The 15,446-nt window shown below is 40.1% G+C and overlaps 1 protein-coding gene across 22 annotated transcripts in view; it reads left to right on the forward strand.

Annotated features, from left to right (window-relative positions):
- The window catches only part of WNK1 (WNK lysine deficient protein kinase 1), a 128,376-nt gene that overhangs the window by 77,336 nt on the left and 35,594 nt on the right, over positions 1 to 15,446 (forward strand). For 15 of the 22 annotated variants that reach the window (XM_072999858.2, XM_072999859.2, XM_078376295.1 and 12 more), the window contains 11 exons: positions 2 to 61; positions 615 to 758; positions 1,723 to 2,196; positions 3,180 to 3,458; positions 4,080 to 4,177; positions 5,687 to 5,849; positions 8,373 to 8,489; positions 9,127 to 9,273; positions 12,061 to 12,118; positions 12,249 to 12,386; positions 13,296 to 14,716. In XM_072999858.2, coding sequence (XP_072855959.2) covers positions 2 to 61; positions 615 to 758; positions 1,723 to 2,196; positions 3,180 to 3,458; positions 4,080 to 4,177; positions 5,687 to 5,849; positions 8,373 to 8,489; positions 9,127 to 9,273; positions 12,061 to 12,118; positions 12,249 to 12,386; positions 13,296 to 14,716 — 3,099 coding nt within the window. The remainder of the gene's footprint in view (position 1; positions 62 to 614; positions 759 to 1,722; positions 2,197 to 3,179; positions 3,459 to 4,079; positions 4,178 to 5,686; positions 5,850 to 8,372; positions 8,490 to 9,126; positions 9,274 to 12,060; positions 12,119 to 12,248; positions 12,387 to 13,295; positions 14,717 to 15,446) is intronic. The other 7 variants (XM_072999865.2, XM_078376300.1, XM_078376303.1 and 4 more) reach the window with 2 other exon arrangements.

The raw sequence follows: 15,446 nt of genomic DNA on the forward strand, positions 1-15,446 counted from the left end.
GATTCAAGGTCAGCCATCCTCAAATGGTTCCTCATCCCAGCTTTTGCAACAGAGTCAGCAGGTAATAATAAACAAATGGTTTCCGTATTTTTTGCAGACTAGGATATTCAGAATAGTATATTTTAGAATGGTTCGGAGCTTATCTTTTATTTACACTTTAGATGGGAAAAATAGTTCATGGTTAAGGTTAATGGATATTGAAATGAATTTGATAATCATAAAACAGTCATGCATTGTATTTTCACACATCTTTTCATTGTCATTGGGTGTGGTTTGTATCTGTTTATCTCCCTCCCACTCCTGATGACGATCAGAATAGTTAACTAGAAATCACTCCCATGCCTGGGCTTTTGTTGTGAGAAGCTGTGCAAATGGGTTCAGATTCCCCTGCCTCCATTTGCAAGGAAATTGGAACTTACGTTTGAGTATGCGTATCATTAGTTTTATGTCAGGAAATAGCACCATTTTAGTATTGCCAAGCAATTCTGCAACAAAACACTGGTGTTAGAAATCAGCAGGAATTGAGGCATACTTGAGACTTGATGAACTATTTCAGTGTTACTGAAGATGCTTTTGCCCAGAGAAAATAATCTGCCTTTTTTTTTCTACAATAGAGTACACAGCAGCCAGCCTCTTCTCAGCAGAGTGGGCAGTACCAAGCTCAGCCATCATCAGTTTCCAGTGGAACTGCTCCATTGCAGCCACTTGCCCAACAAGCACAAGTAATGCCTACACCTCAGGTGGCAGCTGGGTCACAGGTAAACATTGACTTCTGTCCAGACTTCCTGAACTTTGGCAACTAAATCCTCCATCATTTAAGGTAGTGGAATCAAGATGTAGATAAAATTGGAAACACGTTGTCTGGAAAAGTATCATGGTCTGCAGTACAATAAGTATGTTTCTGAAAATAAGTAAAGTGCACCTGATGTGTTTTGTTTTGAGAAAAGATGTGTATAGTAGAGAATCAGCAACTCAGTACCCTAATATCAAGTGCTCCTCAGAATGGCCCTGAGCTTTTTTCTTCAGCTTTCTTTTTGACTCTTTTTTCCTGGCTCTGAATAGAACCTGTACGTGTGATGTTGTAAAACTATGAGTTTGGAAATGCTACATTCTATGGGAATTTTGCTTCTAATCCCTTTCCTTGGTTTTTTTTTTCTTGTTCTGCTTTATGGCACTAACTAGAACCTATTATCTCTATGCTGGTGGAGTGGCTTTTATAGTCTTCATAATCTGGCTCTAGTCCCCAAAGGAGCAGATGTAGACTGTGAGTGCCTCACAGCTTCCCCTGATTGTAGCAAAAAGGAACAGTCAACTTCATCAAAAGTCCCCTTCTTCCTATACTGATGACTCAGACTTTATATTTCTATCATGATATTCTTATTAGTCATGGTTCCCAAATGTAGAAGAGATATGGAGTAGAAAAGCTTATGGGACAAACTACCTGGCCACTCTACCAAGTATATTTCTTCTCTTTTTCTGTTAATTGTAATATAAATATTTCTTGTACTAATGCAGTTATAGACAACCTACCATCTTCCATAATGCCGGAAACACAGCTCTCAGAACTCTTCACCGCTGTCCTTAACAGTTGGGGTTATGAGAGTTGTAGTGCAAGACACTGGAAGGGCACTAGGTTGTCTGCCATTGAATTAATTCATTAAAAGCCTGCTTCCTGCAACCTTGCTTCCTAAACATCTATCATCTATGTCTATTTTTCCCCAGCTTCCTGTTTCTCAACCAGTGCCGATCATCCAAGGTGAACCACAGTTACCTATGGCTGCACCTTCCCTTCCTCAGCCTTCAGTTGCCCCAGTCATACCTGTTGGCTCTCATTTTCTTCCAATGGGACAGCCCTTACAAGCACCCCTTCTTCCACAGTTCTCAGTGTCTCCAATGCCCATTGCAGCACCTCATGTGTCAGTGGCACAACCTTGCTTCCCATCTGTACCTGTCTCTATGGCAGCTGGCATTAATCAGCCATTGCATACTCTGGCCCCATCTGCTACTGCAGCTGCTATCCCTGTGGGTTCAACTGTTGTTCCTAGCCACCTTCCAACTCTCCTGCAGCCTGTGGCTCAGCTGTCCAGCCAAGTGCTCCCACAGCTTCTGCAGCCAGCTGTTCAGTCCATGGGATTGCCAGCAACTCTGGGACAAACTGCTGAAACACCACTTCCAGCCACAGATGCTCTGTACCAGGTATTATGGCAATCAAACAAAATTGCCCCTCTCCAATCCCATTTGTTTCTGTAGTGCTTTAAAACTGCTGAGTGTCCTGAGCAAAGTCATTTGCAGGCTTTTCTTGGAGAGAGAACTAATAGGCCAGGTGGGTTTGCAACGTACAAGGGAAAATTCTGGCTTAAAACTGAATTTGTGACTAGTAATTGCTCTTATGAGGGCATTGGTATATTCAGTGGAAGAGCAGCAACTAGGATGTAGAGAGCTGTCAGTGCATAATGGGTAGAGTAATAGACGATAATGGTAAAATCTCTAAATTATGAACTTCTACTTGAATTTAAAGACCATTATCTAGCAGTTCAGTTGAAAAACACAGACTATGAGATCTGCAGGTTCTAAAGATGATACTTCAGAATTTGGCCAGACATGTTTTAAGCTTTTGACTGCCAGAATATAAATGTTCAGTTGGCACACAATGCAAACTGGCTAATAAGAGAAACAGAAGCCATTTCATTTTCTTATGTCCTTTGCAGTTCACAATGTGAATATCAAAGTGTTCTCTAAATTGGAACATGGCGAATGCTTTTCATTTGCCATGTGTATCGCAGTACTTCTACGTTTCAAATATTTGACCGCTTTTGAAAAAAGAAATGGAAAGGGTCCTTCATGCAGGTGTACTGCTCTTTGACTTGAACTGTCATGCAGTTTTTTTAAGACTTTCCAACTCAGCTTCCTTAGTAGTTAAGGAAGATGGGGATATGCTTGTTATGTTGTAGATCTTTGTTAGCTGTGTGGCACACTGTTGCCCCAGACCACATGATTACTTCATAGATAAAGTTGGCCGGGGGTACTCTTCTCATGAAGTACTGAAATAAATCTAAATCGTTCACTGGGTGAAAAGTTCTTTACAGCTTGGCTTGCAGTTTCTACTCTCCTATCTATTTCATACTGATTCTCCCAAATTATCTTAAAATGTGGTAACTTGACATCCTGATTTGTCGCAGGGCTTCTCACCTCGGCTACCAGCGCAGTATACTGCAGACAAAAATATTGCTTCCTCTTCTGTGGCCTCTGCTTGCCTCCCTTCTGCAGTACTATCCCCTCCTTTAACTACAGATGCATTGACTCAGCCAGGCTATATTACTTCGATGGTGCAGCCTTATGTGGAGCAGAATGTTTTAGTTTCTTTGGGCGGTCTAGGAGCACAGGTCCAAGTACCACAGCCTGCTTCCTGCTTAGCACAGCAGGTCTCATCTGCATCTTCGCAGCAGACAGCATTAGAGGTAATTGGATTATCTGCGTGTTGCAGTATGTGTTTCAAAAAAGTGAATGTCAGGGCATGAATTCTGAATCCACCCTCATTTTTAAAATCATGCTAAAAATTTCTGCTAATCTTAAAAACAAAATTTCTCTTACAGCAGAATGTGATGCCAATGTGGAGACCTTATTGCCCCTGGCTGTGCTGTTGGGAAGTGAGTGGGCCTCCCAAATGCAAAACATGTACTAGCACTTCTCTTCTGGCTAGTAATGCCAATCCCTATAATAAAGACATGCTACTCTTAGTAGTCACTGGAAAAATCTTTCCTCAAAGCAGTTTCCTGTGGCTCTGCTATTGCTGGCAGGGATTTGTACAGTTTTTCACTCTGCATTGGCTTTTCTATTGCACATTCTGCTAGTAAGATTTTTGGTTGCATGGCAAGCTATAGTGTCACATTCATCTAGCAGATGTTTCAAATTTGCATGATAACCCTTTGCGGGGTTAAATATTTGGACTGTTCAGATGCTTTAAAATTATCTAGAAAGTGCTTTTCAGCTTCTGGTTATTAAGGCGAGTAGACAGTGTGGTGAGATTGTAAAAAGAGCTCCTTTAATAAGATGCTTGAAGGAGAGTTTTGTCTTTGCAGAGTACCTCTGGAATCCCTCAAACAGCACCTCCAGAACCTCAAACAGCAGTACAGCAACAGCCTTCGCAATCAACCCCCTTGGTTTCCTCAATAGACAGGTAAATAGTGAATGAATACATTGAACTTGTATATTTGGAGTGACAGTGAAGTTGACTGTCCTCCCACATCCTGTTCTTATTTGAGGCTATTCTGTATTTGTCTCTGTGCATAAGCTGAAAGGGAGTCCTTATCTCAGATTACAGTTAGTGCTCTCATACATGCACAGCAAGTATTAGTCTGGTACAATGGAATGCTTGTGTAATGTCCTGACCATAATATACCTTATCTGTTGCAAAATCTTAAAAAAGCAAAACAAAACACCAAAACCCATAGAATATGTCTTTACAGTAAATTCCTCAAGAAATGAGGCTAACTTAAAGCAAGTACAGTGGTGCCTCGCATAACGTTTGCTTCGTTTAACGTTTTTTTCGCTTAACGTTTATTTTTTCAGAGGCAGATTGTGCTTCGTATAACGTTTTTCCCTATGGGCGATTTTCGCATAGTGTTTTTGGGACCATGCTTCGCTTAACGTTTTTGGTTTTAGGTCCCCTGCTTCGCTTAACGTTTTTTTTGTTTTCAATTTAAAAAGTGTCTTAGAAGGGTCCAAAACGGTTCTAAATGCTTGGATTCGTTAGAGGACCCCTTAAGTCATGTGCAAACCTGATTTGGCTTTGATCTGACATTTCGTTAATTTTTTGTGAATTTTTGTTTTTTGGCCCATAGGAACCAATGGACCTGTCAAAATCTGACAGCTCCATGCTTTCCTATGGGGGAGAAAACAATTTACAAAAAATTAACGAAAGTTCAGATCAAAGCCAAATCAGGTTTGCACACAACTTAGGGGGTCCTCTAACGAACCCAAGAATTTAGAACAGTTGCTGAGTCTTCATTAATTTTTTGTGAATTTTTTCTTCCCCCATAGGAATTAATGGAGCTGTCAGATTTTGACAGCTGTCAAAAGTTGGGGGAAAAAAATTCACCATTAATTAACGAAAAGTCAGATCAAAGCCAAATTAACTTTTGCATCCGTTTTAGAGGGTGCAGAAGCTAATCCAAGCATTTAAAACCATTTTTGACCCTTTTATGACACACTTAATTTTGCAAAAATTGACTTCGCAAAGCCATTGAAACATATTGAGTCAGCTACAATACATTCCAATGGAGGATACATTGTATCGTTTAACGATGTTTCCTATGGGTTTTTTCGCTTAAGGACGGCAATCCGTGCCTATTGGAACGGATTAACCGGTTTCCAATGCATCTCTATAGGAAATGGTGTTTCGCATAAAGTTTTTTTCGCATAAGGTTTTTTTTTTTGGAACCAATTAAAAACGTTATGCGAGGCACCACTGTAATATCGTATTACTGGTAAGAGGCACTTTGTTATGGTTGTGCCAACCAATTTGTTATATATTTCATTGCTGTAGATAAATTTGTGCTTTTAGCAGGGCACGGTGATAGATTTCTCACACATTTGCTGATGGTACTTGCTGAGAGGTATTAGAAGAGAAATACATTTTACAGCTAACAGAAAAATACTGCTGATTGTAGCCACTGGCTTTTTTTAGTGCACATTCAGATGTTGCTTCAGGCTTAAGTGACGGTAATGAGAGTGTCCCAGCATCTAGCGGCAGACATGAAGGGAGGACTACAAGACGGCATAATCGGAGGTCAGTGCGGAGCCGCTCACGTCATGAGAAGACTTCACGTCCAAAACTGAGGATTCTTAATGTGAGTTACTAAGTTTGGTGTTGCTGTATTTGAAAACGGCCTTTAAACAGAGTTGGGTTAGTTCAGATGTAATGCTAAATTCTTTAATGAGCCTCGTGACACAGTTGTTAAACTGCAGTACTGCAGCCAAAGCTCTGCTCATGACCTAGGTTCAATCTCAAGTAGCTGGCTTGCGATTGACTCAGGCTCCCATTTTTCTGAGGTCGGCAAATTGAGTACCTAGCTCACTGGGAGGCACTATGTAGGCTGCATAATTAAATTGTAAACACCCAGAGAGTGCTTTAAGTGCTGTGGGGCAGTATATAAACAGCACACTTTGCTTTAATGATTCAGTATTCAACCATAGGGAACCCCAAGGTTTTTATATCTTCTGGCCCTCTGCTGAGGCTGCAGGTAAGAGTTGGGAAGGTTTTGCTTCTGTTCAAATGTAAATAGGCAGTGCACAACTCTCTTGGTCCCAGAGGGCTGTATCTAGCTGCTGATAAGGGAACAGGGCCGGAAGCATCTATGTATTGAGAGAGAGAGAGAGAGAGAGAGAGAGAGACAGACACACACACACACACACACACACACACACACAGAGAGAGAGAGAGAGAGAGAGAGAGTTATCTCTCTTTTTGCTGGAATCTAGGATTGCTTGGCAAAGTGAAGGCAGAAGGTGAGAATATTTCTCATTCCACTGTGATCTCCACTGAGATTACAATTTTCCTAGTAATGGCATAAGAACATGACTGTTCAGTGAGTTGGAGTGTTTTTCCTGTAGACGTGTTGAAAAAAGGAAGGGTGGCATCCTTCCAGTGTCAGGTGCACAAACAGAGTAACTGATGGGTGCATGTGACCCCACAGGTCATACACCTATTTTAGATTAGTTGTGTTGTCTAGTTTATAGTTTGTTATATATTTTTTAAGGTGTAGTTAGTTGAAACAAACAAGCAAAACAATATGCATTGTGTCATGAAATGCAAATTGTGCTGTCTTCAGTTCCTCTCATCAGTGCTAGAGAGGGCCGTTGCTGCTCCGGTTACTTTCTGGAGCCTGACTCCAAGTGCTTTTTGCTGAGATTTCTGCTCTTTAGTTCTTCAAGCATTGTTGGTGTGCTATCCTGGAAGGGCTATGCTGCTAGGAAAGGTTTGGTGGAGGTGGTGGCTCCTCTTTCTTTTCAAGTGTCAAGAAAGTTTGTTTTAAATTAGTCTTAAATTCTAACACTAGCTCACATTTGAATAGATTGTTTTTAAAAGCCATTTCTAGAACTGTGAGAATCTGCTGGCATTCCACTTCTGTTTTAAAACCAAGACATATCTATGTTATAATAAATTCTCTGATAATACAGTGATGCCTCGCAAAATGAATGCCTCGTGCAACGAAAAACGTGCAAGACGAAAGCATTTTGTGATTTTTTGGTGACTCGCAAGACAAATTTTTCTATGGCCGTGCTTCGCAAGGTGAATAGGAACACATTAATTAAATTTCAGTGCATTCCTATGGGAAACCGTGTTTTGCAAGATGAAATTTTCACAATACAAAACAACTCGCGGAACGAATTATTTTCGTCTTGCGAGGCATCACTGTATCAGAGAATATCACATTAAAGGCAGAATCCTGAATTTATCCTCCTCTTTTAGCCTGTTTATAGTCCTCATGGTTTTGGAGAAAAGCATTGCACATTCTGGGACAGTGTTTTAAAGTTCTGTCAAGGAGACATATCTACTTTTCAGACATGTGACATGCAGTATCTGGGCCACAAATACATATACGTATGGTGTGGGGATGGGAGGGGAATTACATGGCATTTGAAACAGAACACAACTGAAATCCAATAGTAGATTGCAACTAGAGTAGACCCATTGAATCAGTGGCAATTTGGTTACTCCTTGGTAGGTCCCATTGAATCAATGGACCTTCTCTAGTGACTTACCACTGGATTTTAGCCAGTGACATCTAGCAATGAGCATGCAAGGTGACAATGGCGTGGTTAACACACATCTTGGTAGGCCTTTCAGTAGATGCATGCAGATGACTTACGTAGTTTGCATAATTTTTTTCCTTATTGATGTCCTGTTATTTTTAGGTTATTTGTCTCTGTACTGCCACCATCTTTTGTATCAGCTTCTTTTTGTATATAGCTAGTATAGGATTCTAATTTGATGTTCGTTACTGAATTTTATTTTATGTCCATATTGCTTTGTTGTAAGCTGCCCAGAGTAATAGCTTGGCCACTAGATGGGTGGGTTAAAATTTAAAAATAAATAAATTGATTTGGATGAGATTTCCTCGAAGAAATATGTTCTCTTAAGGTTGGGATTTTAGCAGAAAGCTGCTTTTCTCTACGATCATACATAATCAAAAGATTTTTGCTAAGCCTGTCCTCAGTACAATGTATTACTTCCTCAAAACTATGTGATTTGCTGCTGCGTGTTACTGAAACAGTCTAACATGGCTGTCTCTTTGATAAGTTAATTTAAAATTACTATTATTTTCCTCTATTTTGCTTTTCATATTGAAGATCAAAATTCTGTGTTCCAGGTTTCAAATAAAGGTGATCGGGTTGTAGAATGTCAGCTAGAGACACATAATAGAAAAATGGTTACTTTCAAGTTTGACCTGGATGGTGACAACCCAGAAGAAATAGCTTCTATTATGGTAAGCAATTCAGCTGAAAACAAGATTATGTGTTAATCTTAGCAACCTGCCCTTTTCAATTGCTGTTCTGAAGAGTTTGCCTTTTCTGGATACTTGATTTAATGTTATTTGCAATATCAAAATGTCCCAAGTTTCCATTTTTAGTTGGAACTTTGTTACCAAACAGCTGAAGACAGGGATCAAGGTTTATCTCGTAACTGCAATCGTTAAATCCTTGCACATAACAGATAACAGGCTAGCCAGTTACACAATGCATAACCTTTTGGGGGTACACTGTACCTCTTTGGATTTGAAAATAAGAATTTATTTTCATAAATGTTATGCAGACAAGGGAATGTGAAGTGCTGAGAATGATAGTAAGTAACATAGTTGAGGACCAGGGAACTCAGTAAACACTAAGGATATACTGTAGATACCTACAGTTTCTTCAGATTCCTCTGGTGGTCAGATGGCTCCTTGCTTTCTTGCCAGTCACATTTAACAGGTAGTTAGATGGAAAATTTCCTTCTGCATCACTTGATTTCTTACATCTCCAGTTCATCTAGATTTGAAAGTTACTCTTTTTAGGCAGTACATGTTGCTGTCTTGGTACTTTTCTGCAGTCTTGTAGTTAAAATAATTTTATTTCTTCATGCAGGTACAAAATGAATTCATCTTGGCTACAGAGAGAGATTCGTTTGTTGAGCAAGTGCGAGACATTATAGAAAAAGCAGATGAAATGCTTGGTGAAGATGCTAGTGGAGAACCAGAAGGTGATCAAAGCATAGGCATTGTGCAGAGCCAGGTGAGGAAACTTAAAAAAACAAACCAGTACTGGTACCTAAAAGTCTCTATGCAAAACTTATCTGTTTCCTGTGACTAAGTGCATTCTCCTTTATGTTGCTTTTTCTTTTTTCAAGCAGTGTTTCAAAAAAATACCTACCATCTCATGCTGAATGTTAATAAAACTATATATTCTGGAAATACTCAAAGATAAAAATGCAACACAGACAGACTGGGGCAAGCTGGTAAAGAGAGGAAACTAACAATAAAAACTTACAGCCCAGTTAATAGATTGGGAAAAGGAACAGAAAGACTCTCTTTACCAGCTTGCCCCTGTCTGTGTTGCATTTTTATCTTTGAGTACTTCCAGAATCTGGCTTCTTTGGACTTTGGTAGGGTAGTACCAGTGGGAGATTTTGTACTTCAGGTTTAGTTATATCCAGTCTTTTTCCTTTTTGACCTTCATCTCCTCATTATTGATATGCTTTATTTCTGAAAAAAATTTCTTGTTTTCATCCCATTGATTCACTTGCTCTTATGTTTTGTTTCTAAGTTTCTTTTTAATTTATATTACTTCAGTTTCATTTTGTTTTTCCTTCCCTCTAATGTATAAATCTTTGATACTTCCTCACTTTGTTTCTTTTCCCCTCTTCTCTTTGATCATTTCATTGCTTTCTAGCAGTTTTAAATATTCTTTCACTCTCATTTTTTCTTTTATAATAATGACTTACCTATAAAGCTCTTGAGATTTTAAAAGCTGTTTAAAATATGTTCTATTGATATGCATTCATATGCTGCGTCTGCCAAAAACGCTGAAGGATACATCATTACTTTTTAATATATATTAGGGTAAGGTGAGTTCAGAATGTCTGGGAGGCATTTCCCACCACTGCTGTGGGTTGCACCACTTTTATCTGGCAAAACCTTCTGGTTTCCAGAAAATGCTTTCTATGGACAAAACAAAGTGGAGAAGAGGTTGTTTTTATAGGTGCATTACAAACTCTGGAGGCACAAATCTTCATTTTTATACTTTATTTATGTGCCCAAAATGTTTTTTCTGTGGCATTCTGTGAGCAGGAGGTCACTCCAATGGTTTGAAAGGACTGCATGCACTCTGTGGACTGTGTAAGCACCACTCTTGCTTTATATGAATACTTGTATTCTACCTTTGTAGACAGGGTCTTCAAGGCTGCTGTCATAATAAATTAAAAATAATAACTTTATCAGACTTAGTCCAACAAATATACAAGAGCAGTACCCAATAATTCATATACACAACAATTAAAATAAAATATGCCAGCAGCATAACAAGGCAATAAACATGATTTTAATTCATGGCATTTAGAATTTAGGAAGTAAACATGTTGTAAAAGATGCGTTTCTAAACTCTTGAAAGTTGAAGTTATACAGTCTTTCATAGGAAAAGCCTGGGGAATCACCTTTGAAAATCCCTTATATCTTGTGCCTGGTAGGCATATTGATTTTGTATGAAAATGTATGAAACCTTCTGAGACACATCTTAATGCTTCAATAGATTTCTGTAGGTGGTCTGTCAAGTAATCAGAACCTATACAGTAAACGAAATCACATCTCAAAGCTTTGATTATAAAACTGTAAATAATAGAATTTTTCAGAGAATATGTGTGGCTCTCTATATGATGTTGTAGTACACATCCCATCAGCTGTAGCGAGCTTAGCCACTGGTGAGGAATGCCTAGAGTTGAAGTCCAAACAACATCTAGAAGGCTGCACTTTTTCTACCCTTGCCTTAAATGAACATGATAAATATATTAACATGACATTTTAGCATAATCATAGTAGTTTTACAGCTGCAATACAGCGATATCTGCAAGCGGGATCTGAAGGCCTTAGGAATTGACCTCAACAGATAGGAAACCTTGACGTCTGAGTGTTCAGCCGGGAGGCAGGCGGTGCAGCATGGCCTCTCCCAATTTGAAGAGACCCTTGTCCAGCAGGCCGAGGCCAAAAGGCAGTCCCGAAACCAGCAAAATCAGGGAGCTGGACAGGGGACAGATTGTATTTGTCCTCAGTGTGGAAGGAATGGTCACTCTCGAATTGGCCTTCTCAGCCACACTGGACGCTGTTCCAAGTCCTCTATTCAGAGCATGTTACCATGGGTCCCTAATCTAATCTAAGTAGTTTTTCCACTCAAGAGTAACTGAAATTATAGTCATGCAAAATCTAACTAATTTTTAAATAAAACACTTTGTACATTACTGGAAGCTGTCATATAACTCTTACTTCCATAGAAGGGGAGATTCAAAAATGCAGAGGCCTTGTTTTAAGCCCAGCTGGATATTCGCCTCTCTTGCCAACGAAACTGTAAAAACCCTCAGCTTGGCCATACTTCATAGATGGGTGCTCTGAGGCTGCGGGACGTTTGAAGATAAGTCTGAATGTGATTTGGGAAGCTTTTCTAGTCAGCGACACTTGTGGCATGATGTATTGTGGGATGGAAGCCTTGGGGCTATGTTGCACATACAGCATAAGCAGACATGTTAGTGATTGGCTAGAATTGGGAAGTAAGGAAATATATTGTTCTTATTTCCCACAATATTCAGTTTTTGGAAGGATGTGAATATATGGAAGAACTGTAGGCATATATATGATGAATTGGAAACATTTTTTAAAGGTAGACTTGGCCAGAATAAGAGAGTTCTCTATCTACTACTATCTGCTAGCATCTGCTGTTTCATTCTAAAGTTCTGCTATGGCAAGTGTTAATGCTCATTGACATCTTTATCCCATACATTAGACTTATGTAGTAAAATAACTGCTTTTATTACAGAAATTGGATGGTGACTTCAAACAGCCAGATCCTGTATCTTCCATGCCACAAAGAATGGGTGAGCAGTACTGAATATCTTGCAAAATGGCATTGTTAGTTAGTGTCTTAGGCAGTGTAAGATTAGTTCAGTAGTATCATCATAACAAATTGTGCACAGGTAACCTGTATCTTCCTCAAATTTATTTTAGGTGTTCCTCCTAGTTCGTTAACTCAGGTTGTCCATTCTGCTGGGAGAAGGTTTATTGTCAGCCCTGTACCAGAAAGTAGGTTGCGAGAACAGAAATTTTTTACTTCCATTCCATCAGAAAATGAACTTCTGGATATAGGTGAGTTTACCAGTGTTTTCAGTATATGGTTTGAAGAATTAATTTTAACGGGGCTTTTTTCAGTAGGGGATTTATTGTTTGTTATGCAGCCTCTCTGCACCTCAAAAGACTTAATTTTTCTTCCTATCTTGGCTTTGAAATAATCTTTGAAGGACCTTCTCCAAGTGTCATCCATTAAGGAATGTCTAGTAGGTGGCTGCAGAAGAGAGGGCCATCTTTGTGCTGTGTCTTGGCTGTAGATACACCCTTCCCCTGGACCTATTTTGGTGTCAGTTTGGGCACCAAGGGAAAGACTTTTTTCTTTTCTAAGTTTTTTTTTAAATCTGTTTTTTTTTTCCTGGAATGGGCTATTTGTCCCTTGTGATGGTTTTTATACTATATCTATGGTTTCGATTGAATGTTATATTTGTTTCAATTTTGGCAGTAAGTTGCCTTGAAAACTTGGTTATAGGGCATCTTACAAAATTTGTAGTCACATAAAGCTAAAATGTGAATTTTCCCTTTTCATTAAATGCCATGATTTGAACCTTTGAATTCAACGTGTTTGAGTGTATCAAAGGTTATGCTGGTGCAGAGCATGTGTTTTCCTAGCCATGACCTGCAGCCATCAGCTTTGCTTGAATGCATTACTTGTTTCTATAGTTTATAGGAGCTGGCCAGCTGTTAAATTTAATTCTCAGGAGCAAATATGTGGTCACATCACTGAAATTGATAGTACCAAATGAGGGAGAGGGGGAAGCAGTAGGTTCCATATCAGACATTTCTCAAACCTGTTGAAGTTTGGTTTCCTTTCGAAAGAGAATAATTTGTGTTTTCATTGCAAAAAAAGAGACCCTCTTAACTTGGCAAGTACTTCCCAATGAGTCAAGCATCCTTTGGTAAGCTGATGGTTGTCTCTCTTCTTTTCAGTTGCTGCCTCTCCATCACATGGTCCTGGGATAAATCTCTCTCACTCTGCTTCATCACTCAGCCTGCAGCAAGCTTTCTCAGAGATCAAGCATGGTCAAATGACAGAAGGACCTAGTACAGCACCCCCAGTTTTCAACCAGGCTGTGCCATCTTTTCCATCTGTAGCTATAAGTGGGAATGAGGGGTTAGTATCAACAGCAGTGACAGCTCCTTCTGCATCACTTCCTTCCTCTGTTGGTATTCCTTTACCAGCAGAGAAGGTGACCAGAGGACTTCCACTGAGTGAAGAATTGTCACGTTCAAACTCTCCACCACCATTGATGCAGTCTGGGTCAGAAGCAATTAGTGGAGTAGCTTCCAGCATCAGTGCACCATCTTCTTTGTCAACAACTTCATCCCAAGTGGTTTCTGCCCTTGGAGAAATTACTTCAAGTAGTAGCACTCCAGCTTCTCTAACACTGCCATATGCTGGTGCAGCAGGACCTAGTGTTACAATAGCAGGAGTTACGACACCATCTGTGACATCTCAGCAGGTGGGTGATGGCAGTTCTGTTCCAACACAATCTCATGCAAGTGTCCCCATGTCATTGGCACAGAGCATAGTTCCCCAGTCTTCTCAGTTGAGCACTAGTTGCTCTATCCCTAGCCTAGCAGAGATGGTGGTTGTTAATGTGCTGCAGCCAAGATCAGAGAGCGAACAATCACCAGAAAAGGCACAGTTAGGCATTACAGGTGAAGTACCCTTGTCACTTTCTGTGTCTTTACCATCTGCAGTAGTATCAAGTATGTCCAGCTCCACCTTGCAATCAGCTGGGTTACAGCCGCTACCCATCCCATCCATAGTTTCTTCATCAGACTTAACTTCAGTGGCAGGTGCCATTTCTACCCCAGTGTTACCTCATATTCCTTTGCCTGGCATTTTGCCCCTGGCACAACCAGTAAGTAATGTGCCTGCAGTCCAGCAGACTTTGATACATAGTCACCCTCAACCAGCTCTATTGCCCAATCAGCCACACACACACTCATTAGAAATAGATGGCGACACTCAGCCTAAAGCACCTGGAATTGATGACATTAAAACTCTGGAGGAAAAGCTGCGATCTCTCTTCAGTGAACATGGTGCTGGAGCAGTTCATCCATCTGTTTCCCTGGATACGTCTCTAGTAATGGAAACCACAGTCATGCCTGGCTTACCAACCACTGCTGTTGCACCCACAAAACCTGTGGCATCTGTTTCAAGTTCCAGTGTACCACCAGCCAGTTTGACACTTGGTCCAACAGGTTTACCTGCTGTTACACCAGTTGCTACACCTGGGCAAGCGGGCACCCCTATCAGCTCTCTGCCAGCAACATGCTGTACTGCATCAGCAACAGCCAAACCAGGGACCCCTCCTTCAAAGGCTCCTCTTAGCAGGGTACCGGTAAGGAAACCATTATTCTTATGTATGTTCAAACATGTTAAATAAGAAAGGAATAACTTGTTTATGCCTCCTTTGCCAGTTGTTGCTCATTTATTGGTTTTATTCAGCAGTTCTGCCTCTAGATGATTATTTGTGAGCCCTTTAAAATTACTGATATTTGCCACATCACATCAAATATGCGCTTTCCCTGTGTTAAAAAAATAAAGAAATAATAGGTAGAAAGTACATAGATGGGTGTTCCTGTTTCCAGATATGTTCTGTGAAGTAGTTAAAGGAAACAAGACACTGCAACAACTTATTTATTTGTTTGTTTATTCAGTTTATACCCCACCCATCTAGACAGAAGTCTACTCTGGGAGGCTAACGATAAAACATAAAAATAAAAACAATATAATAAAATAGAGGCAACATTAATAATATAAATCAAGATGGCAAAAGTAATTAAATGATGACAGGAGGGAAAGCCTGCCTAAAGAGCCAGGTCTTAAGTTTGCTCTTAAAAAGACCCAGTGATGGAGCCAGGCAAATCTCTATGGGCAGATTGTTCCAAAGGTGGGGGGAGGGGGCACTGCCAAGAAAGCCCAGTTTCTTGTTCTTTCTCTCCGGGCCTCCCTCGGCATTAGTTCCCTCAGCTGCCCGTCCTGGCTAGAATGAGTGATTCAGATAGATCTAGGTGGGAGGAGGTGTTCCGCTAGATATCAAGGTCCTAAACCATTTAGGGCTTTTTATG

This window comes from Pogona vitticeps, chromosome 5 (assembly GCF_051106095.1).
Source record: "Pogona vitticeps strain Pit_001003342236 chromosome 5, PviZW2.1, whole genome shotgun sequence".
In the NCBI taxonomy this organism is placed as follows: domain Eukaryota; kingdom Metazoa; phylum Chordata; class Lepidosauria; order Squamata; family Agamidae; genus Pogona; species Pogona vitticeps.